The following is a 21612-nucleotide window of genomic DNA, read 5'->3' as shown; positions in this document are numbered from 1 at the left end:
AACTAAAAAAGACAATATTCATATAATGGGAATATTAGAAAAAGTAGAAAGTGCATAAGGAACTGAAGCAGTGTTTGAAGTAAAAATGACAGAATTTCCCAAAATTAACGCCAGACACTAAACCATAGATACAGAAAGCTCAGAGAACGCTGAAGAGGAAAAATGCCCAAGACTACTCTTAAGTATAATGAAGTATATTCAAACGGCAAAAAAATCAAAAATAAAGAAAAACTCTTGAAAGAACCCAGAGGAAAAAAATACCTTAACTCTAGAGGATTAAAGATAACAATTACATGTACTTTTTCTCAAAAACCATGCACGAAGAGTAAATGAAATACAGTAGAACCTCTAAGTTGATCACAAACTGAACAATATATGGACGTGATCAGCATAAGGAACTAAGTCTGCTGCACTGATCACATACATGTGGTGCATATCCGGTCTTTGAAAATTTTGTCAACTTAAGAAGGTGGTCAATGTGGGGAGGTGGTCTACTATGGAGGTTCTACTGTATTTAAAGTGTTAAAGAAAAAAACAAAGGCCACCAGCCTAGAATTCTACCCTCTACAAACATACCCTTCAAAAGTGAGAAATGAAGATGTTCTCAGGGCCCAGGCACGGTGGCTCACACCTGTAATCCTAACACTCTGGGAAACCGAGGCAGGGGGAGCACTTGAACTCAGGAGTTTGAGACCAGCCTGAGCAAGAACAAGACCCCATCTCTACTAAATAAATACACACCCAGCTACTTGGGAGACTGAGGCAGGAGGATCACTTGAGCCCAGGAATTTGGGGAGATTACAGGCATGGGACACATCAGGCCTGCCTTTATGGTTTTAATTGAACATTTCTCTCCTTTTTTAGCACATTAATTATTCTTTTTCCCTTTTTTCAGGGATTGTTCTAGAGTTTTCAATATACCCTTCAAAGTAATCCAAGTCCATTTTCAAATAATACTATACCACTTCACAAGTAGTCCAAGTACAGTGTAATTGCAAAATATTCCCAGTTTCTTCCTCCTATCTCTTGTATCATTATTGTCATTCACTTCACTTTTTTTTTTCCTAGAGACAGAGTCTCACTTTGTTGCCCTCGATAGAGTGCTGTGATGTCACAGCTCACAGCAACCTCCAATTCTTGGGCTTAGGCGATTGTCTTGCCTCAGTATCCCAAGTAGCTGGGACCACAGATGCCCACCACAACACCCAGCTATTTTTTGTTGCAGTTTGGCCAGGGCCAGGTTTGAACCCACCACCCTCAGTGTATGGGGCCAGGACTCTAGTCACTGAGCCACAGGCACCGCCCCACTTCACTTTTTTTTTGAAAAAAGAAAATTTGGAATTAATCACCTAACCTTCCACATTAGGAAAGTAGGAAAAAAGAGCCTATAAAATTCAAAGAAAGTAGAGGAAAAAAATAATAAAAATTAGAGCAGAAGTAAATGAAATTGAGAACAGGAATCAATAGGGAAAAAAATCAATAAAATCAAAGCTGTTTCTTTGAAAAGATAAACAAAATTGGTAAGCTTTTAGCCAGACTAAAAAAAAAAAGAGAGAGAGAAAACACACATTACTAATATCAGAAAAGAAAGAGAGGGACATCACTAAAAATCCCTTGGACATTAAAAGGACCAATGCCTTGAAAAACACAATCACATGGCAAAAATGATGCAAGAAAATAGACAATTTAGGCCTACATCTATGAAGTTGAATCAGTAACTAATAACCTTCCAAAACAGAGATAACCAGGCACAGATGGGTTCCCTGGAGAATTCTACCAAACATGTAAGGAAGGAATTATATCAATTCTCCACAATGTTTTCCCAAAGAGAGAATCAGCGGGACTATTTCCTAACTCATTCTAAGGGGGGAGCATTACCTTACTACCTAAAGCAAAGACATGAGAACAAAAGAAAATTATAGTCCAGTATCTCTTATGAACACAGATACAAAATCCCCAACAAAAGAGTAAAAATACAATCCAACAACGTATAAAAAAATGCATATATCACAACCAACTGGGATTTATCTCAACTATGCAAGGCTGGTCCAGCATAAATACTAATCATGCTCCTTGGTATTTACCCAAATTAATTAGAAACTATGCCCACACAAAAACCTATCCAAAAGTGTTTGTAGCAGCCTTACTCATTACTAATAAAACTTGGAAGCAAAGAAAACAAACTATGGCATATCCAGACAATGGAATGTTATTCAGCACTAAAAAGAAGTCATGAAAAGACATGGAGAAAAATTAAATGTGTATTACTAAAGTGAAAGAAGCCAATCTGAAAATTCTACACGTTGTATGATTCCAACTATGTGACATTCTGGAAAAAACAAAACTATATAGACAGTAAAAAAAAAAAAAAAAAAATCAGCAACTGCCATGTTGCTGAGAGAAAGGAATGAACAGGAAGAACACAGCAAAGAAACTATTCTACATAACACTATAATGGTGGATCATTATACATTATACATTTGCCCAAAGCCACAGAACATACAATACAAAGAGTGAGCCCTAAAGTTAACTATTATGCACTTCAGATGATAATGACGTGTTGATGTAGGTTCACTGACTATAACATAACACTGTGATGCATTTGGGCATGTGTCATGAAGATTGTGCACATATGTGGAAAGAAACTACAAGGAAACTACACTCTGTTCAAGTTTGCAGTGAACCTAAAAATAAACTTTGAGGGAGGGAGCAAGATGGCAGCAAGGTAATGGCTTCTTTGCAACCAGGCCCAGTGAGATTGAGGAGAGAAGACTCCAGGCATCTCTGGCTTGTGGGATCTGCCCAGAAACATGCCTTTGGGGGACACAGGGAGACAGTGAGAGACTTCTGGACCCCAGGAGAAGGACAAAAGCAGTGGAGAACTGGCAAGTGGTTGCGTGCGTTCGGTCTGAGGCTGTAGCTGCCACTGCTGTAAGTAACAGCGGCGAGATTGCAATGCGGAAGGCTTTCCCTGTGGGCTGTTCTGTCTTTTTGGACTTGGGCACTTGGTTGAACTACCTTGGGAGAACTTGGGTGAGAATTTGGATGACTTTAACCATTTGTCTAGGGACCCGGACTGAGCCACTGAGCCTGAAGGGAGCTATCAGCTGTGGGCCATGCACAGCCATTATGGGACAGTTGCCCCCGGAGGTTCTGCCCTTGCCCTCAGGGTTGCAGAGACAGGGTCTGGCTAGGAGACCTTGGGCAAGTGATCTAGTGACTAAGCAGCGCCAAAAGCCAGGACTGAGACGCTGAGAAACAGCAAAGATTTCAGTCTTTGGCAGTAGCAGGGCTGCCATGCAACCTCGACCCTCAGGGGCATAGTGTGAGATGGGTTTTGGCACACTGGATAAGAGGGCAGCCACTTCAGAAGAGATCCCAGTGAAAAGTGGTTTCCCGAGAAAACTTCAGCTCAGCCAAGATTAATGGTTTTAAGTGCCTTTTAAGCGGGCTGAGGAGAGATTTAGGTTCTCAACACTGCAGGGTTTGAGAAAGCAGCAGAGACCTCCAGTCTGCATCTCATTCTGCTGTATCAGCCTTGTGATTAACATCTCATACCCCAGAACACCTGCTGCCCAGACGGTATTCAGCAAGATATATGTACTGCTTTGCTTTTATTGTTGGTTGTTTGTTTGTTTCAACATTTTCCCTCTAGATTTTTCTTTTCTTTTTTTCCCCTTTCTTTCTTCATTTTTCTAGTTTAAATATAACTTTCCATTGTTGCCTTCTTTATAAGAAATTCATTTTTGCTAGTAGTGTTTCTGCCCCCATTGTTTGGTTTCCCCCCCAATTTTATCCTTTAAGGTTTTGTTGTTTTGGTTTGATTAATAGTATTTCTGTCTTTCCTCTCTATTTGGTGGAGGTGGGGCACTGTGTCTGAAAAGGATGGAAAAGAGCTACTGAACTCAAGGGAATCATCCAACCCAGCACCCCCGGAGGTTGGGGGGTTTTAAGGTTGGGTCAAAGTAGCCTACTGTACACCTTTATACTCCTATCTCCCTCTTTCTGTGCCTCTCTTCTTTTTTGTCAATATTCCCTTTTACTCACTCCCTCTTCTTTCTTTCTTTTTTTTTTTACTAATATTTTTTCCCTTCTTAATTTTCAATCTTCTCATCCTTTTGGTCCTGTACCAAAAGGACTCATCAAAACCTTAGGCCAGAGGCACAGTAACTTAAAGAGCAAGAGGAAGTGAAAGGAAAATCAGGGCAAGGAAACAGATAAAAGAAAACACTCATGAGGAAGAATCAGCAGAAAAATCCTGGCAACATGAAACACCAGTCCAGAATATGAATCCCCCTGCCAAGGGACCAAGAGGTAGCTACTGGAGAGGATTCCACCTATAAAGAAATGTTAGAAATGACAGAAGGATAATTTAAAGTACAGAAGATGAAAACTATGAAGGAAATTGCTGAGAAAGTAGAAAATAACCAAAAGGAAATCCAAAAATAGAATCGAATAAGAGATGAACATTATGAAGAATATAGAAAGGATATAACAGAGCTGAAGAAACTGAAGCAGTCAATTAGGGAACTTAAAGATGCAATAGAAAATATCAACAAGAGATTAGACCAGGCATTTTCAAACTTTTTAAACAGGGGGCCAATTCACTGTCCCTCAGACCACTGGAGGGCCGAACTATAGTTTAAATAAAAAAAACTATGAATTCCTATGCACACTGCACATATCTTATTTTGAAGTAAAAAAACAAAACGGAAACAAATACAATCACACCACCTCATGTGGCCCACGGGCCACAATTTGAGGACCCCTGGATTAGACCAAGCAGAACAAAGAATCTCAGAGGTAGAGGACAAAGCTCTTAAGATAACTCAGGTAGTTAAAGAGGCAAAAAGGAGAGAGAGAAAGTAGAACGTTCAATGACAGAATTATGGGACTTTATGAAGCGTTCAAACATACGAGTTATAGGTATCCCAGAAGGGGAAGAAGAATGTGCCAGAGAAATGGAAGCCATACTAAAGAATATTATAAATGAAAATGTTCCTAATATCACCAAAGATTCTGATACATTCCTTACAGAGGGATATTGGACCCCACATCACCTCAACTCTAATAGAGCTTCTCCAATAGAGCTTTTCCAAGACACATTGTGATGAACCTGTCCAAAGTCAAGACAGAAGAAAGATTTTGCAAGCTGCCAGGAGTAAGCGCCAATTGACCTACAGGGGCATATCCATCAGAGTGACAGCAGACTTCTCTAAAGAAACTTTTCAAGTCAGAAGACAATGATGATCTACTTTTAATCTACTTAAAACAATTTCCAGCCCCGAATTCTACATCCCACTAAGCTAAGCTTTAAAATTGACAGAGAAGGGTAGCGCCCATAGGTCAGTGGGTTAGGGTGCCAGCCACATACACTGAGGCTGGCAGGTTCGAACCCCAGCCTGGGCCAGCTGAAACAACAATGACTACGGCAACAACAACAATAAAAAAAAAAAAAAATAGCCGGGCATTGTGGTGGATGCCTGTAGTCCCAGCTACTTGGGAGGCTGAGGCAAGAGAATCACTTGAGCCCAAGAGTTAGAGGTTGCTATGAGCTGTGACACCATGGCACTCTACCCACGGAGACAGCTTGAGGCTCCGTCTCTAATACAAAATTAAATTAAATTAAATTGACAGAGAAATCAAATCTTTTACTGATATGCAAACACTGAGGACGTTTGCCATAACAAGATCAGCTCTACAGGAAATACTTCAACCTGTTCTACACACTGACCATCACAATGGACCACCAGCAAAGTAAGCATACAGAAATTAAAGGACAGAACCTAGCTTCCACAATGATGCAAAAGACAAAACTAACCAATGGACTTTCACAAAATAAGATGAATAGAACACTACCACAATTATTGATTATCTCAATAAATCTTAATGGCTTGAACTCCCCACTGAAGAGACATAGATTGGCTGATTATATTAAAAAACACAAGCCATCTGTTTGCTGTCGGCAGGAAACCTAGCCTCAAAAGACAAATTAAAACTCAGGGTTAAGGGTAGGAAGACAATTTTTCAGTCAAACGGAATTCAGAACAAAAGAGGAGTGGCAATCTTATTTTCAGATACATGTGGATCTAAAGCAACTAAAACAAAAAAGACAAAATACTTCATATTGGTCAAGGTAAAAATACAACAAGAAGACATTTCAATTCTAAATATTTATACACCCAACTTAAATGCTCCCAAATTCTTGAAACAGACCTTAATTAGTCTGAGCAGTATGATATCCTATAACAACATAATAATAGAGGACTTTAACACTGCTCTTACAGAGCTGGACAGATCCTCTGAACAGAAATTTAAAAATGATATAAGGGGCTTAAAGGAGACCCTAGAACAACTGTGCTTGATAGATATATATAGACCACTCCATCTCAAACCTACAGAATATACATTCTTCTCAGCACCCCATGGAACATTCTGCAAAATTGATCATATCCTAGGACACAAAACAAACCTCAACAGAATCAAAAGAATTGAAATTTTACCTTGTATCTTCTCAGACCACAAGACACTAAAGACGGAACTCAACTCCAACAAAAATGTTCAACCCACACAAAGGCATGGAAATTAAACAAACTTATGCTGAATGACAGTTGTGTGCAGGAAGAAATAAAAGAGGAAATCATTAACTTCCTTGAGCATAACAACAATGAAAACACAAGCTACCGAAACCTGTAGGATACAGCAAAAGCATTCCTAAGAAGAAAATTTATCGCTTTAGATGCCTACATTCAAAAAACAGAAAGAGAACACATCAACAAACTCACAAGCCATCTTACGGAATTGGAAAAAGAACAATCTAAGCCTAAGCCCAGTAGAAGAAAAGAAATATCCAAAATTAAATCAGACATTAATGAAACGGAAAACAAAAGAATCGTTCAGAAAATTAATGAAACAAGGAGTTGGTTTTTTGAAAAAATAAATAAAATAGATAAACCATTGGCCAGACTAACTAGAAATAGAAAAGTAAAATCTCTAGTAACCTCAATCAGAAATGACAAAGGGGAAATAACAACTGATGCCACAGAGATACAAGAGATCATCTCTGAATACTACCAGAAACTCTATGCCCAGAAATTTGACAATATGAAGGAAATGGATCAATATTTGGAATCACACCCTCTCCCTAGACTTAGCCAGGAAGAAATAAATCTCCTGCACAGACCAATTTCAAGCACTGAGATCAAAGAAACAATAAAATCGGGCGGCGCCTGTGGCTCAGTGAGTAGGGCGCCGGCCCCATATGCCAAGGGTGGCGGGTTCAAACCCAGCCCCGGCCAAACTGCAACAGAAAAATAGCCGGGCGTTGTGGCGGGCGCCTGTAGTCCCAGCCGCTCGGGAGGCTGAGGCAAGAGAATCGCGTAAGCCCAAGAGTTAGAGGTTGCTGTGAGCCGTGTGACGCCACGGCACTCTACCCAAGGGCGGTACAGTGAGACTCTGTCTCTACAAAAAAAAAAAAAAAAAAAAAAAAAAAAAAAAGAAACAATAAAATCTCCCAACAAAAAAATGTGCTGTTCCGGATGGCTTCACACCCTATTTCTATCAAACCTTCAGAGAAGAGCTTATTCCCATACGGCAGAAATTATTCCAAAAAATTGAGAAGGAAGGAATCTTCCCCAACACGTTCAATGAAGCAAACATTACCCTGACATCAAAACCAGGAAAAGACCCAACTAAAAAGGAGAACTTCAGACCAATTTCACTAATGAAATAGATGCAAAAAATTCTCAACAAGAGGCTGGTGAAGGTTGGAGAAGGCGCTGGAAGGGAAAGCAGACGCTATCCAGCATGTGTCAGTGTTGCTACCCTGCAATCAAGGTTAGCCCGCCTCCTGCAAGCTTGAACTTCTAATCTGCATCACTTCCCGCGGAGATCTAGACCAGGGCCATAGGGGCCACTAGGGGCTGTGACAATAAAGATGGCAGCCAAGTAACAGCTTCTCTGCAGTCGGGTGCAATGAGAGTGGGGAGAGAAGACTCCAGGCATCTCTGATGAGTGGGTTTTGCCCAGAGGTTTCCCCTTGGTGACACAGGAAGCCGGTGAGAGACTTCTGGACCCCACGAGGAGGAGAGAAGTAGTGGAAAATCTGGCAAGTGGTAGGTGCATTTGTTTGGTCGGAGGCTGCCTACAGCTGTACCCATAGCAACAGCGAGACTGCAAGCAGGAAAAGCCTTATCTGTGGGCTATTTTGGTTTTCTTGGACCTGGGCACTCAATTGAACTGTCTTGGGAGATCTTGGGCCAGTGGGTGCAGACAACTTTGGGCGTTGTCTGGGGCCCCTGGAGACACTGAGTTGGAAGGGAGATAATATCATTCAGCTGTGGGCTGCTGGCACAGCTGCTATGGGAGAGCTGCCCTTGTGTGTTGCAGCACCCAGATCAGCCAGGAGACCTTGGGTGAGCCATCTAGTGACTGAGCTGCTCAAAGAAGGGTACTGAGACACTAGGGAAGTGCAGAGTTCCAAGTGTGGCAGATTAATAGCCTTGGCCCGTCAGCGGCATAGTGGGAGTCAGGACTTGGCACACCGGATAAGCAGGCAGCCACACCAGGACAGATCTCAGGGATAAATGCTTTACTTAGAAAGCTTCTGCTTGGCCAAGGTTCATAGTTTGGAGTGTCTTTTAAGTGGGCTGAGGACATTTTTGGACTTGCAAGCTTGCGGGGTCTGCGAGATCAGCAGAGGCCTCCAGTCATAATCTCGTACAGCTGTATCAACATTGTGATTAACATCTTATACCTCAGAAGATCATCTGTTGCCCGGACAATATTCAGCAAGATATATATACTATTTGGTTCCTCGGTTTGGGGGTTTTGGGGGGTTTTTTGGGTTTTTCCTTTTTTGTTTCTTTTCTTAATTTCAACATTTTTCCTTGGCATTTTTCTTCCTTTTTTTCTTTTCTCTCTCTCTTTTTTTTTTTTCACTATCCCAATTTAAATACAATCTTCCATTTTTTCCTTCTTTAACAATTATAATTTCATTTTTGCCAGTGTTTCTGCCCCTATTATTTGTTCTTTTTCCTCCAATGTTACCCCATAAGGGTTCTTACCTGTTTTTTTTTTTTTGGTTTGATTCATAGTATTTTTGGCTTTCCACTCTACCTGGTGGAGGTGGGGTACTGTGTATGATCCGGATGGCAAAGAGCTGTTGACCTCAAGGGAATCACCCAACCCAGCACCCCCAGAGGTTGGGAGTCTTCAAAGTTGGGTCATAGTACCCTAGTATACACCTATATTACTCCTGTTTCTTTCTTTCAGTGCCTTTCTTCTTTTTTCAATATTTCCTTTTACTCACCCCCTCTTCTTTCTCTTTTTTCTTTCTTTTTTAAATCTTTTTTCCCTTGTTGCTATTCAATTTTCTCATCCTTCTGGTCCTTTACCAGAAGAACTCATTAAAACTTTAAAGAGCAAGAAGAAGTGAAAGAGTAATTAGGGTAAGGAAACAGATGCAAAAAAGCACTCATGAAAAATCCTGGTAATACAAAATACCAATTCAGAGCAACCCTTTCTAGGGATCGCGAGGTAGCTACAGCAGAGGACTACTCCTATAAAGAAATGTTAGAAATGACAGAAAGGGAATTTAAAATACAGATGATGAAAACAAAAAAGGAAATTGCTGAGAAAGTGGAAAACAATCAAAAAACAAGGAAGGAAATTGCTGAGGAAGTAGAAAATAACCAAAAGGAAATCCAAAAATAGAATCGAATGAGAGATAAAAGATGTTTTTGGAAATCCAAAAACAGAATTGAATAAGAGATAAAAGATTGCTTAAAAGAATACAGAAAGGATATAGCAGAGCTGAAGGAACTGAAATAGTCAATTAGGGAACTTAAGGATGCAATAGAAAGTATCAACAACAGGCCGGGCGTGGTGGCTCATGCCTGTAGTCCCAGCACTGTGGGAGGCCGAGGTGGGTGGATTGCCTGAGCTCAGAGGTTCGAGACCAGTATGAACAGCACTGAGCCAGAGTAAGACCCCGTCTCTACCAACATCAAAAACATCGCCAAAGGAAGAAGAAAATGAACAACAAAAAAGAGTACTTCAAACAAAGAAGAATAAACAAGGAAGCTGAAATTAAAATAAAAAAAAATTAAAAATTAAAAAAAAAGAAAGTATCAACAACAGATTAGACCATCCAGAAGCAAGAATCTCAGAGGTAGCAGATAAAGCTCTTGAGATAACTCAGATAGTTAAAGAGGCAGAAGAGAAGAGAGAGAAAGTAGAACGTTCACTGATAGAACTATGGGACTCTAAGAAGCGTTCAAATATACGAGGTATAGGTATCCCAGAAGGGGAAGAAGAATGCGCCAGAGGAATGGAAGCCATACTAGAGAATATTATAAATGAAAACGTCCCTAATATCACAAAAGATTCTGACATACTCCTTTCAAAGGGACATCGATCCCCTGGTCGCCTCAATTCAAACAGAGCTTCTCCAAGGCACACTGTGATGAATCTACCTAAAGTCAAGACAAAAGTAAAGATTTTGCAAGCTGCCAGGAGTAAGTGCCAACTGACCTACAGGGGCAAACCAATCAGGGTCACCGCAGACTTCTCTAATGAAACTTTTCAGGCCAGAAGACAATGGTTATCTGTCTTTAATCTACTTAAACTGAACAACTTCCAGCCCAGAATTCTATATCCCACTAAGCTAAGCTTTAAAATTGACAGAGAATCAAATCTTTTATTACTTTTGTTACTTTCTTTGAATTATTATTATTATTGCTTAATATTTCGACATAGCAATTGTCTGATTCCTTTTCTGAATGTATTTATGTTCATTCGTTCTTTATGAGGTTGTTTCTAGTCCTTATCTTAAAACATTGTTATTGTTATTAAATTTTAAGTCTTTTTAATTTTGTGAAGGCAAAAAAATGAAAACCTAATTAACACATGTATATGTAAAAATAAAAATTAAAAAAAAAAAATTCTCAACAAAATCCTAGCCAATAGGTTACAGCTTATCGTCAAAAAAGTCAGACATCATGATCAAGTAGGTTTCATCCCAGGGATGCAAGCCTGATTTGACATGCAAGTGCATAAACATTATTCACCATATCAACAGAAGCAAAAATAAAGACCATATGAGCCTCTCAATAGATGCAGAAAAAGCATTCAATAAAATCCAGCATCTTTTAATTAGAACACTAAAGAGTATAGGCATAGGTGGCACATTTCTAAAACTGATCAAAGCTATACTATGACAAACCCACAGCTAATATTTTACTGAATGGAGTAAAACTGAAAGCTTTTCCACTTAGAACTGGAACCAGACAAGGTTGTCCTCTGTCACAATTACTATTCAACATAGTGCTGGAAGTTCTAGGCAATACAACTAGGCAAGAGAAGGAAATAAAGGGTACCCAAATGGGAGCAGAGGAGGTCAAACTCTCCCTCTTTGCTGATGACATGATCTTATACTTAGGGAATCCCAAAGACTCAACCACAAGACTCCTAGAAGTCATCAAAAAATACAGTAATGTCTCAGTATATAAAATCAATGTCCACAAGTCAGTAGACCTTGTATATACCAATAACACCCAAGATGAGAGGCTAATTAGGACAGAACTCCCTTCACCATAGCTTCAAAGAAAATGAAATACCTAGGAATATACCTAACAAAAGAGGTGAAGGACCGACTGCTGTAAAGAAAATTATGAAACTCTAACAAACGAAATAGCAGAGGATATTAACAATGGAAGAACATACCATGCTCATGGCTGGGAACTATCGACATTGTTAAATGTGGATACTTCCCAAAGCAATCTACTGATTCAATGCCATTCCTATTAAAATACCAACATCGTACTTTCAAGACTTGCAAAAAATGATTCTGTGTTTTGTATGGAAACGCAGAAAAAAACCCATATAGCTAAGGCAGTTCTTAGTAATAAAAACAAAGCCGGGGGCATCAGCATACCAGATTTTAGGCTGTACTACAAGGCCATAGTGGTCAAGACAGCATGGTACTGGCACAAAAATTAAGACATAAACATTTGGAATCGAATAGAAAACCAGGAAATGAAACTAACATCTTACAACCACCTAATCTTCGATAAACCAAACAAGAACATACACTGAGGGAAATACTTTCTATTCAATAAATGGTGCTGGGAGAACTGGATATCCACATGTAAAAGAGTGAAACTGGACCCACACCTTTCTCCACTCACAAAAATTGATTCAAGATGGATAAAGGACTTAAAATTAAGGCATGAAACAATAAAAATCCTCAAAAAAAGCATAGGAAAAACACTGGAAGATATCAGCCCGGGAAAAGACTTTATGAAGAAGCCTTCCATAGCAATTGCACAACAGCAAAAATAAACAAATGGCACTTAATTCAACTGAAAAGCTTCTGTACCGTTAAAGAGACAACAACCAAAGCAAATACACAACCTATACAATGGGAAAGGATATTTGCATATTTTGAGTCAGACAAATCTTGATAACTAGAACTACAGAGAATTCAAAGTAATCCACATGAAAAAAGCCAACAATTCCATGTATCAATGGGCAGAAGAGATGAATAGAACCTTCTTTAAAGAAGACAGATGAATGGCTAACAAACATATGAAAAAATGCTCATCGTCCCTAATTATTAGAGAAATGCAAATGAAAACCACCCTGAGATACCATCTAACCCCAGCAAGAATGGCCCACATCACAAAGTCTCAAAACTGCAGATGCTGGCGCGGATGTGGAGAGAAAGGAATACTTTTACACTGTTGATGGGACTACAAACTAGTACAACCTTGTTGGAAGGAAGTATGGAGAACCCTCAAAGAACTCAAGCTAGACCATCCATTTGATCCTGCAATCCCATTACTGGGTATCTACCCAAAAGGAAAAAAATCCTTTTATCATAAGGACACTTGCACTAGAATGTTATCGCACCTCAATTTACAATTGCCAAAATGTGGAAACAGCTTAAATGCCCACCAAGCCAGGAATGGATTAATAACCTGTGGTAAATGTCTACCATTGAATACTATTCAGCCTTTAAGAAAGATGGAGGCTCTACATTCTTTGTATTAACCTGGATCGAAGTGGAACACACTATTCTTAGTAAAGCATCATAATAATGGAGAAGCATAAATCCTACGTATTCAATTTTGATATAATGACAATTAATGACCTAGTACATGGTAGGGAGTGGGGGAAGGAGAGAGCAGAGAGAGGGGGAAAGGAGAGAGCAGAGAGAGAGAGAAGAAGGGAGGAAAAGAATATCAAGTATTGAGGAAAAGGAGGTAGGGGAAAGGAATATCAGAAAGAGGGAAGAAGGGAAGGGGTTAGGGGAAAGAAAGAAAAAAGAGAGGGAAGGAGGGTGGGGGATGGGGTCTCAGTGTGTGACGACACACCTTTTGGGGGAAAGACACAAATGCAATCAGTGTAACCTGGTTTCTTGTACCCATCCAGCTACTTACCGTTATTTAATCTTTGACAAGCCAATTAAAAACATTAAGTGGGGAAAAGATTCCCTATTTAACAAATGGTGCTGGGTGAACTGGCTGGCAACCTGTAGAAGACTGAAACTGGACCCACACCTTTCACCATTAACTAAAATAGACTCTCACTAGATCAAAGATTTAAACTTAAGACATAAAACTATAAAAATACTAGAAGAGAGTGCAGGGAAAACCCTTGAAGAAATGGGTCTGGGTGAGTATTTTATGAGGAGGACCCCCGGGGCAATTGAAGCAGCTTCAAAAATACACTACTGGGACTTGATCAAACTAAAAAGCTTCTGCACAGCCAAGAACAAGTAAAGCAAGCAGACAGCCCTCAGAATGGGAGAAGATATTTGCAGGTTATGTCTCCAACAAAAGTTTAATAACCAGAATCCACAGAGAATTCAAATGCATTAGCAAGAAAAGAACAAGGGATCCCATCGCAGGCTTGGCAAGGGATTTGAAGAGAAACTTCTCTGAAGAAGACAGGCGCGCAGCCTTCAGACATATGAAAAAATGCTCATCATCTTTAATCTTCAGAGAAATGCAAATCAAAACTACTTTGAGATATCATCTAACTCCAGTGAGACTAGCCTATATCACAAAATCCCAAGACCAGAGATGTTGGCGCGGATGTGGAGAAAAGGGAACACTTTTGCACTGCTGGTGGGAATGCAAATTAATACATTCCTTTTAGAAAGAGATATGGAGAACACTTAGAGATCTAAAAATAGATCTGCCATTCAATCCTGTAATCCCTCTACTGGGCATATACCCAGAAGACCAAAAATCACATCATAACAAAGATATTTGTACCAGAATGTTTATTGCAGTCCTATTCATAATTGCTAAGTCATGGAAAAAGCCCAAGTGCCCATCGATCCACGAATGGATTAATAAATTGTGGTATATGTACACCATGGAATGTTATGCAGCCTTAAAGAAAGATGGAGACTTTACCTCTTTCATGTTTACATGGATGGAGCTGGAACATATTCTTCTTAGTAAAGTATCTCAAGAATGGAAGAAAAAGTACCCAATGTACTCAGCCCTACTATGAAACTAATTTATGGTTTTCACATGAAAGCTATAACCCAGTTACAACCTAAGAATAGGGGGAAGGGGGAAAGGGAGGGGAGGGTGGGGGGAGATGGGTAGAGGGAAAGGGATTGGTGGGATTACACCTGTGGTGCATCTTACAAGGATATATGTGAAACTTGGTAAATGTGGAATGTAAGTGTCTTGGCACAGTAACTGAGAGATTGCCAGGAAGACTATGTTAACCAGTGTGATGAAAGTGTGTCAAATGGTCTGTGAAGCTAGTGAATGATGCCCCATGATCATATCAATGTACACAGCTATGATTTAATAAAAAAAAAAAAAACTATAAACAAGGTGGAATATTTAATCTACCTGAGCAAACCAACTGTTTTGAAGTACTTATAAAATCAGCATAAACTAGGGATATACCAATTAAAATAGTTTTTATTAACAAAATAATAAATAAAATAAACTTTAACTAAAAATATGTAAAAATTGATGATGTCTGCAACTCACTCTTCAATGGTTCAAAAAAACAAAAACCAATGTATGTAGACTACATAAAAAGTAACAAAGTAAACAGGCAAAATGTAATTTAGCAAATCTTAACAAAGAATACATAAAGATGTATTTTTCTATTCCCATAACTTTTTGTAAGTTTGAAATTTTTTCAAAACAATTAAAAAATTAACAAAAAAGTATAACTCTCCAAGAGCTTCCCATCTCATTCAGAATAAATGAAAAAGTCCTCACTAATTTTAAGACTGTCCTACTACAGCCACATAGGACTCTGCGTTATTCCATGCCAGCTGTGTTCTCTCACAGGAATTTGCTATTGTGTTTTTCTTGGCACACTATACCACAAAACATCCACATAGTTCATTCCCTCACATCCTTCAGTTTTTATTAAACAAGAAGAGAGTACATGTTTTAGGTTTCAAGCTCTGAAGCCAGTGAAGAACACTGAAAAAAGCCACTGAGAGAGTAACAGTGAAAGCTAACTAGCAAAAAGAAAAGGATAGATTAATTGAGCTTTTAGAGCTAAAAAAGTATGACAATCAATCTCACCATTTTTTAATGTTTGTTCTTTTCATTACTATGAAAAGAATTAAAAAATAGACACAGAATACAGTGTAATTTATTTGGCAGTTTACCTATTTCTAGCAGGAGATTTCCCAGCATCCTCTTGAACAGATACAAGTCTTGTTGAAAGAGCAGTATTTGAGGAATCTGGATGAATCAAACTATAAAAAAAAATAGGAAAATAATGAGATTATTTCGGCCAGGAAAAGGCAATGTCAATGAGGTTAATTTAACATTAAAAACAGATTAAATATTTTTCCTTGCAAAAATGAGATTTTGAGTCATTTTTGTTCTTCTTTAATTTTTATCTTTTTTTTTTCTTTTTTTTTTTTTTGCAGTTTCTGGCCGGGACTGGGCTTGAACCCACCACCTCCGGCATATGGGGCTGGCACCCTACTCCTTTGAGCCACAGGCGCCTCCCTAATTTTTATCTTAAATATAACAAAATGCCAAAAGAATGATAAAGAAAGTTCTTAAATACAGAGAGTACCAATAAAATAGTAAAATTGTTGACTTAGAAAACTCTTTTTCACATCATAAATACAAGATGGAGTTATTGTAGAGGGAAATCTAAGTTCAAATATTTAATTCTCAGTCCTCATAACCTACTGGAATAGCACCACAGAGCCTGACAAACCGAGGTCCAAGTGCAGGCTCTATCTCTTACTAGCTCTTCGTCATTTTATCTCTTCCACTTAAGGCGCCGGCCCCATATACCGAGGGTGGCAGGTTCAAACCCGGCCCCAGCCAAACTGCAACCAAAAAATAGCCGGGCGTTGTGGCGGGCGCCTGTAGTCCCAGTTACTCGGGAGGGTGAGGCAAGAGAATCGCTTAAGCCCAGGAGTTGGAGGTTGCTGTGAGCTGTATGAGGCCACGGCACTCTACCGAGGGCCATAAAGTGAGACTCTGTCTCTACCAAAAAAAAAAAAAAAAAAGATTCATTATAATTCTTCTCTCCTTTAAGGAGCATCTGAGAAAACAACTTATCAGATATTATTAAAACTCTTAAGGTTTTTGGCATGCCAGATTTGGTATTATGCTTAAAAAAACAATTCAGCCAAAGAAAATAATAAGAAACAGATGACCCTAATATTCTGATTCAACTAACTCCAGGTAACTTCCAAGAAAGTTAGTAGCACTCTCCACTAAAAGGCAATGCAGCATATTTAGACATACACTAAAACATGAACTGTTCTTTTAGAAAAAAAAAAAATTCTAATTCCATTTGGAAATATTATAAATACAAATCTTATAAGCATTTCTCTTCCCAAAGAAGGTTACATTAGGACTTATAAATCTCAGTAACTTCTGTTACCAACTCAACCATATTAACAAGATCGTATACATGCCATGCCCTGTTCTTAGTGCCTGGGGTAGAACAATGAAAAGAAAGGTATAAAGTCTTCTCTCACGGAGCGTACATTCTAATTAGTCAATATCATCACTATCCATAAACATCTGCAATCCTTCTGGAAGCAAGCCAAGAAAAAGTAGAGAAAATAATGAATTTGCAGGAAACTCAAAGAAAGTAAATGTGAACCAATAGTGCTCACAGGCACTTCTCAGATTCAAATAAAATTATTATATTTAAGTAAGAATACCTTTGCCAGGCCAGATCATCCTCTAAAAATATGTTACGGCTGGCTTTTCTACTCCCAACAGGTGTTCGTGGCTCACTAGGATCAAGTACAGACACAGAGCAAGTAGAATCTGAAAGAGCATTCAAGTCTTCCCCAATGGAATTACTGTCAGTGGAATGAGCGTAACTTAAGGCTATTTTTCTACAATATGTGCAAGCTCGAAGGTCCCCTAGGAGAAAAAAATAAATTAAATTAAGTAAAAAGGTACCAGAAACAGATTATTTAAAACATTTTAAATCCTTAGGTTAATAGTTAATCTAATAACAGGGAAAAATCAATGTCTTTAAATAAAGACTCCGTTTTAAAGAAGTGAAATAATTTTGTTAGCTCTGTTACATATCTTAAGAATCATCATTACAATAAATTCATGAAAGTGTCTAAATTACCTCACATATTTGTATCAAATTGCCTCAAATATTTGTATTTGACCGCATGATACTAGAAAGTTCTGCTTTTCTCTAGGTTGCAAAAGTGAAATAAGGGATTTATTATATCACAGGCAAGAGTTTCAAAGAAAAACATTTTTTAATAAAACAAAACAATACAAATGAGAACAACATATTTTCCATAGGCAAGTAAGGAAGAAAATACTATTATTGAGTAAAGCCCTGAAGAGTGGCCTGCACTTGGGGGCAGAATTTTAAAAACAAGTTAAAAGAAAATGAGTTTATATGTAATATGATATATGGGGGTAAAAACTATAAATGAAATTCTTATAGTGAAAGTTAGGATGAAAATGAAATTGGGGGGCAAATAGTTATTTAATCTTTCTAAGTATATTTTGTAAGGATGCAGTCCTTCTCAAATACAAGTTTTAATTTCTACCTTATTTTTCTATATAATTGTTTTGGGTGATTCTGTAACATTTTAGTGTACTAAAAAAGGAGGCAAAATAACTAAACCATACTAATAGCATGTTATTTAATAATTCTCTCTAAAATTTTTCCCATTAATATTATAAAATTGAAGTTATCCAAAAACTTCTAAAAATTAACTATATAGTGTTTTTACCATAATTACTAACAAGTATAATAAATGACCTTTTTTCATTTTAAGATTACATAGTACTCAACTATATTAAATTATGTAAATAAAAATAAATGCCACTTATTACATTATTAATTTCTGACACCACAATTTAACAAATGAAATGTATTAAAATCTAAAGAAAAATATATCCCCTTCAATCAGCAATTCCTCTCTCCCCAAAAAACCAAGAAAGGAAACTCCAGTCTAGAATAAATGAAAGTGTTAGGACACACTACCACCAGCCAAAGCAGAAGTGCAATAAGGAAGTAAATTACTCTGTACAGAAAGACCTTCAATTTTTCACAACAAAGGCTTGGTTTGTTTCTTAGGTTACAAAGGAAATATCCCTTAACCAATCAACAATTAGAACCAAAATTGCCAAATCAATAAACACAGCCAAGCCTGACCAGAAAAGTTTTCATTTCATTAAGATCTTTAATCAGCAAGGGCCTGTTAAGTGCATGCCTGCATTATGTGAGGGGAATACAAAGGTGGATGTGATTCAGCCCTGCCATGAAAGAACTTGTAGTGCACTGGAGGCAAAAGACATATATAAAATTAAAAAGCTGTATAACAGATGCAGATACTACAACAATAATAATATTCATCAATCCTTTTCTATGTGCCAGACATTTTTATAGGTATTTTGCATTTATTCAGGGTCACAATGCACAATTGTGCCCAGTATGTGTTTGGTTAATCTTTTTGTTTTTTGAGACAGACTTTTATTCTGTTGCCCAGGCTAGAGGTGCTGTGGCATCAGCCCAGCTCACAGCAACCTCAAAGTACTGGGTTAAAGCAATCCTCCTTGCCTCAGCCTCCCAAGTAGCCAGACTCCAGGTACTTGCCAAAACACCTGGCTAATTTTTTCTATTTTTAGTACAGTTAGGATCTCATTTTGCACAGGCTAGTCTCAAACTCCTGAGCTCAAGCTCAAGCAATGCTCCCACCTCAGCCTCCCAGAGTACTAGGATTAAAGGCATTAGCCACCACACCTAGCCAGCCAATGTTAATCTTATGTGTCAATGTGACCATACTAGTTGTTTGGTCTAGCTTAGTTGTTGTTGTGAAGGTATTTGGGGAGGGTGTGGCTAACATTTACAGTCACTTGACTTTAAGTAAAACAGATTACACTCCAAAATGTGGGTAGATCTCAACCAATCAGTTGAAAGCCTTAAGATCAAAAACTAATGTTTTCATAAGAAAAAGAAATTCTATCACAAAACAGTAAAATAGAAATCCTACAGTAGTTTCCAACCTGCTGAGAATTTCAGACTTGCCAATCCCTTAAAATAAACCTCTTTCTCTATAGGTATAAATGTATTTCTGTATTTGTGCAGTGGGGTACTCTATTGTTTCTGTTTCTCTAGAGAACCCTAAATCAGAGTATGATACCAAGAATGGTTCTACAGCAAAAAAAATCTTAAAGATGAGTTTTCTGAGTTAGTTCTTGAATTTCAGTAATGGTGGTTTTCTAATTCGATTAGATTCAAAGACACTAATAACTCTATTTCCAATAGTAAAGAGAACACTACTATCAGCCAATGGTAAGATATGGTAATAATCACACACAAAATATCACCTATTGATACTCCTAACCAAATACTTGTATGAGGGATGGTTCTGAGTGAGCATGTATTTAATACCTTAGATTACAACATTTTTATCAAACTGACAAGCATAATGACATTGGCTGGTTGTTCCTAGTTACATGAGACAAAGTGGGAGTAGGGTGCTCCTGACCAGCCTGAGCAAGTCCAAGACCCTGTCTCTACAAAAAATTGAAAAATTAGCCCGACGTGGTGGTGTGCACTGGTAGTTCCATCTACTAGAAAGGCTGAGGCAGGAGAATCACTATAGCCTAGGACTCTGAGGTTGCAGTGAGCTATGATGACACTACTGCCCTCTAGCCCAGGTGACAGAGAACCTGTCTCAAAAAGAAAAAAAAGTGCTTCAATTTTGAGCATCTCAGGTCAAAGAACTATACAAATTATCTAAGTTTCTATGTCCCCCTTAAAAGAAATCCTTGCGTCCATCGGCTCAGCACCTGTAACTCAGCGGCTAGGGCACTAGCCACATACACCGGAGCTGGAGGGTTTGAACCCAGCCCAGGCCTGCCAAACAGCAATGACAACTACAACCACATAATGGCCGGGCAGTGTGGCAGGCACCTGTAGTCCCAGCTAGTTGGGAGGCTGAGGCAAGAGAATCCCTTAAGCCCAAGAGTTTGAGTTTGCTGTGAGCTTTGATGTCACAGCACTCTAACCCAAGGCAACATAGTGAGACTCTGTTCTCAAAAAAAAAAAAAAAAGAAAGAAAGAAAGAAAAAAAGAAATCCTTGCTTCCTAAAGCCTTAGTACCAAGATTCTTAAAAATGCAAATCCAACCAACAATCTCATCCTGCAAGTGGCTGAATTAAAACACAGACTGAATTGCCAACTTTGTAGTACATCTGCTATTAATGTGAGGGCATTATGAGGAAGGAATGGGATCCTAAAAGTTGGAATGGGTATATATATGGCAGATTGTGATGAAACTGGGAATATTAAAAACCAAAACTCGGAGTCTTCTTTACCAGTAATAGACTTTGCACACCATTTGAAGAGATTAATCCTGCTTTGCCTAAAAAATCTGTCATGAACTTCCCTGACTTAGCTGCCTTGCAAGATGCTGCTAATTTTCCTCAGAATCCACCCCACTGCTCCTCTTTGCTAGTAGGCCTACAAGGAGAATCAAGTCCTAGCAGGTACTGAAAGATGAGATACAAAGTGCAAGGTGCCAAAAGAACTGCACTATTTTTCTAACAGGAAATATATATGAGAATGGATATTGAGGGTATGGAATAATGGTGGAAAGAACATAAAGTTAGATCAAGTTGAATTTACTAATATATGGGTCCACCAAGCAGAGATTCATTCTATAATCTAATGTGATTGCCTGAGGCATTAAAAAGGTCAGTAACAGGGCAAGGTGAACAGTGGTTCACACCTGTAATCCTAGCATTCTTGGAGGCCAAGGCGGGAAAATCACATGAGCTCAGAAATTTGAGACCAGCCTGAGCAAGGGCAAGACTCTTTCTCTATTAATAACAGTAAAAATTAGCCAGTGTGATAGCAGGTGCCTGTAGTCTTAACTACTTGGGAGACTAAGGCAAGAAGATTGCCTGAACCAGGAATTTGAGGTTGCTGTGAGCTAGGCTAATGCCACAGCACTCCAGCCTGGGCAACAAAGTGAGACACTGTCTCAAAGGTCTCTAACAACCTGTTTAGCTGATTGACTAAAACACAGACCAAAAGGTGGCTTACACTGAACAAAGCTGAAATGTCCTATCTGCCCTGGTCTACCAGAGAAAG

At 38.6% G+C, this 21612-nt stretch overlaps 1 protein-coding gene across 9 annotated transcripts in view; it reads right to left on the bottom strand.

Annotated features, from left to right (window-relative positions):
* The window catches only part of PIKFYVE (phosphoinositide kinase, FYVE-type zinc finger containing), a 109094-nt gene that overhangs the window by 72807 nt on the left and 14675 nt on the right, over positions 1–21612 (bottom strand). For all 9 annotated transcript variants that reach the window (XM_053597627.1, XM_053597624.1, XM_053597623.1 and 6 more), the window contains 2 exons: positions 17192–17399; positions 15662–15751 (listed from right to left, as the gene is read on the bottom strand). In XM_053597627.1, coding sequence (XP_053453602.1) covers positions 15662–15751; positions 17192–17399 — 298 coding nt within the window. The remainder of the gene's footprint in view (positions 1–15661; positions 15752–17191; positions 17400–21612) is intronic.

This window comes from Nycticebus coucang, chromosome 7, assembly GCF_027406575.1.
Source record: "Nycticebus coucang isolate mNycCou1 chromosome 7, mNycCou1.pri, whole genome shotgun sequence".
In the NCBI taxonomy this organism is placed as follows: Eukaryota; Metazoa; Chordata; class Mammalia; order Primates; family Lorisidae; genus Nycticebus; species Nycticebus coucang.
This window is presented reverse-complemented; position numbering and strand designations above follow the sequence as displayed.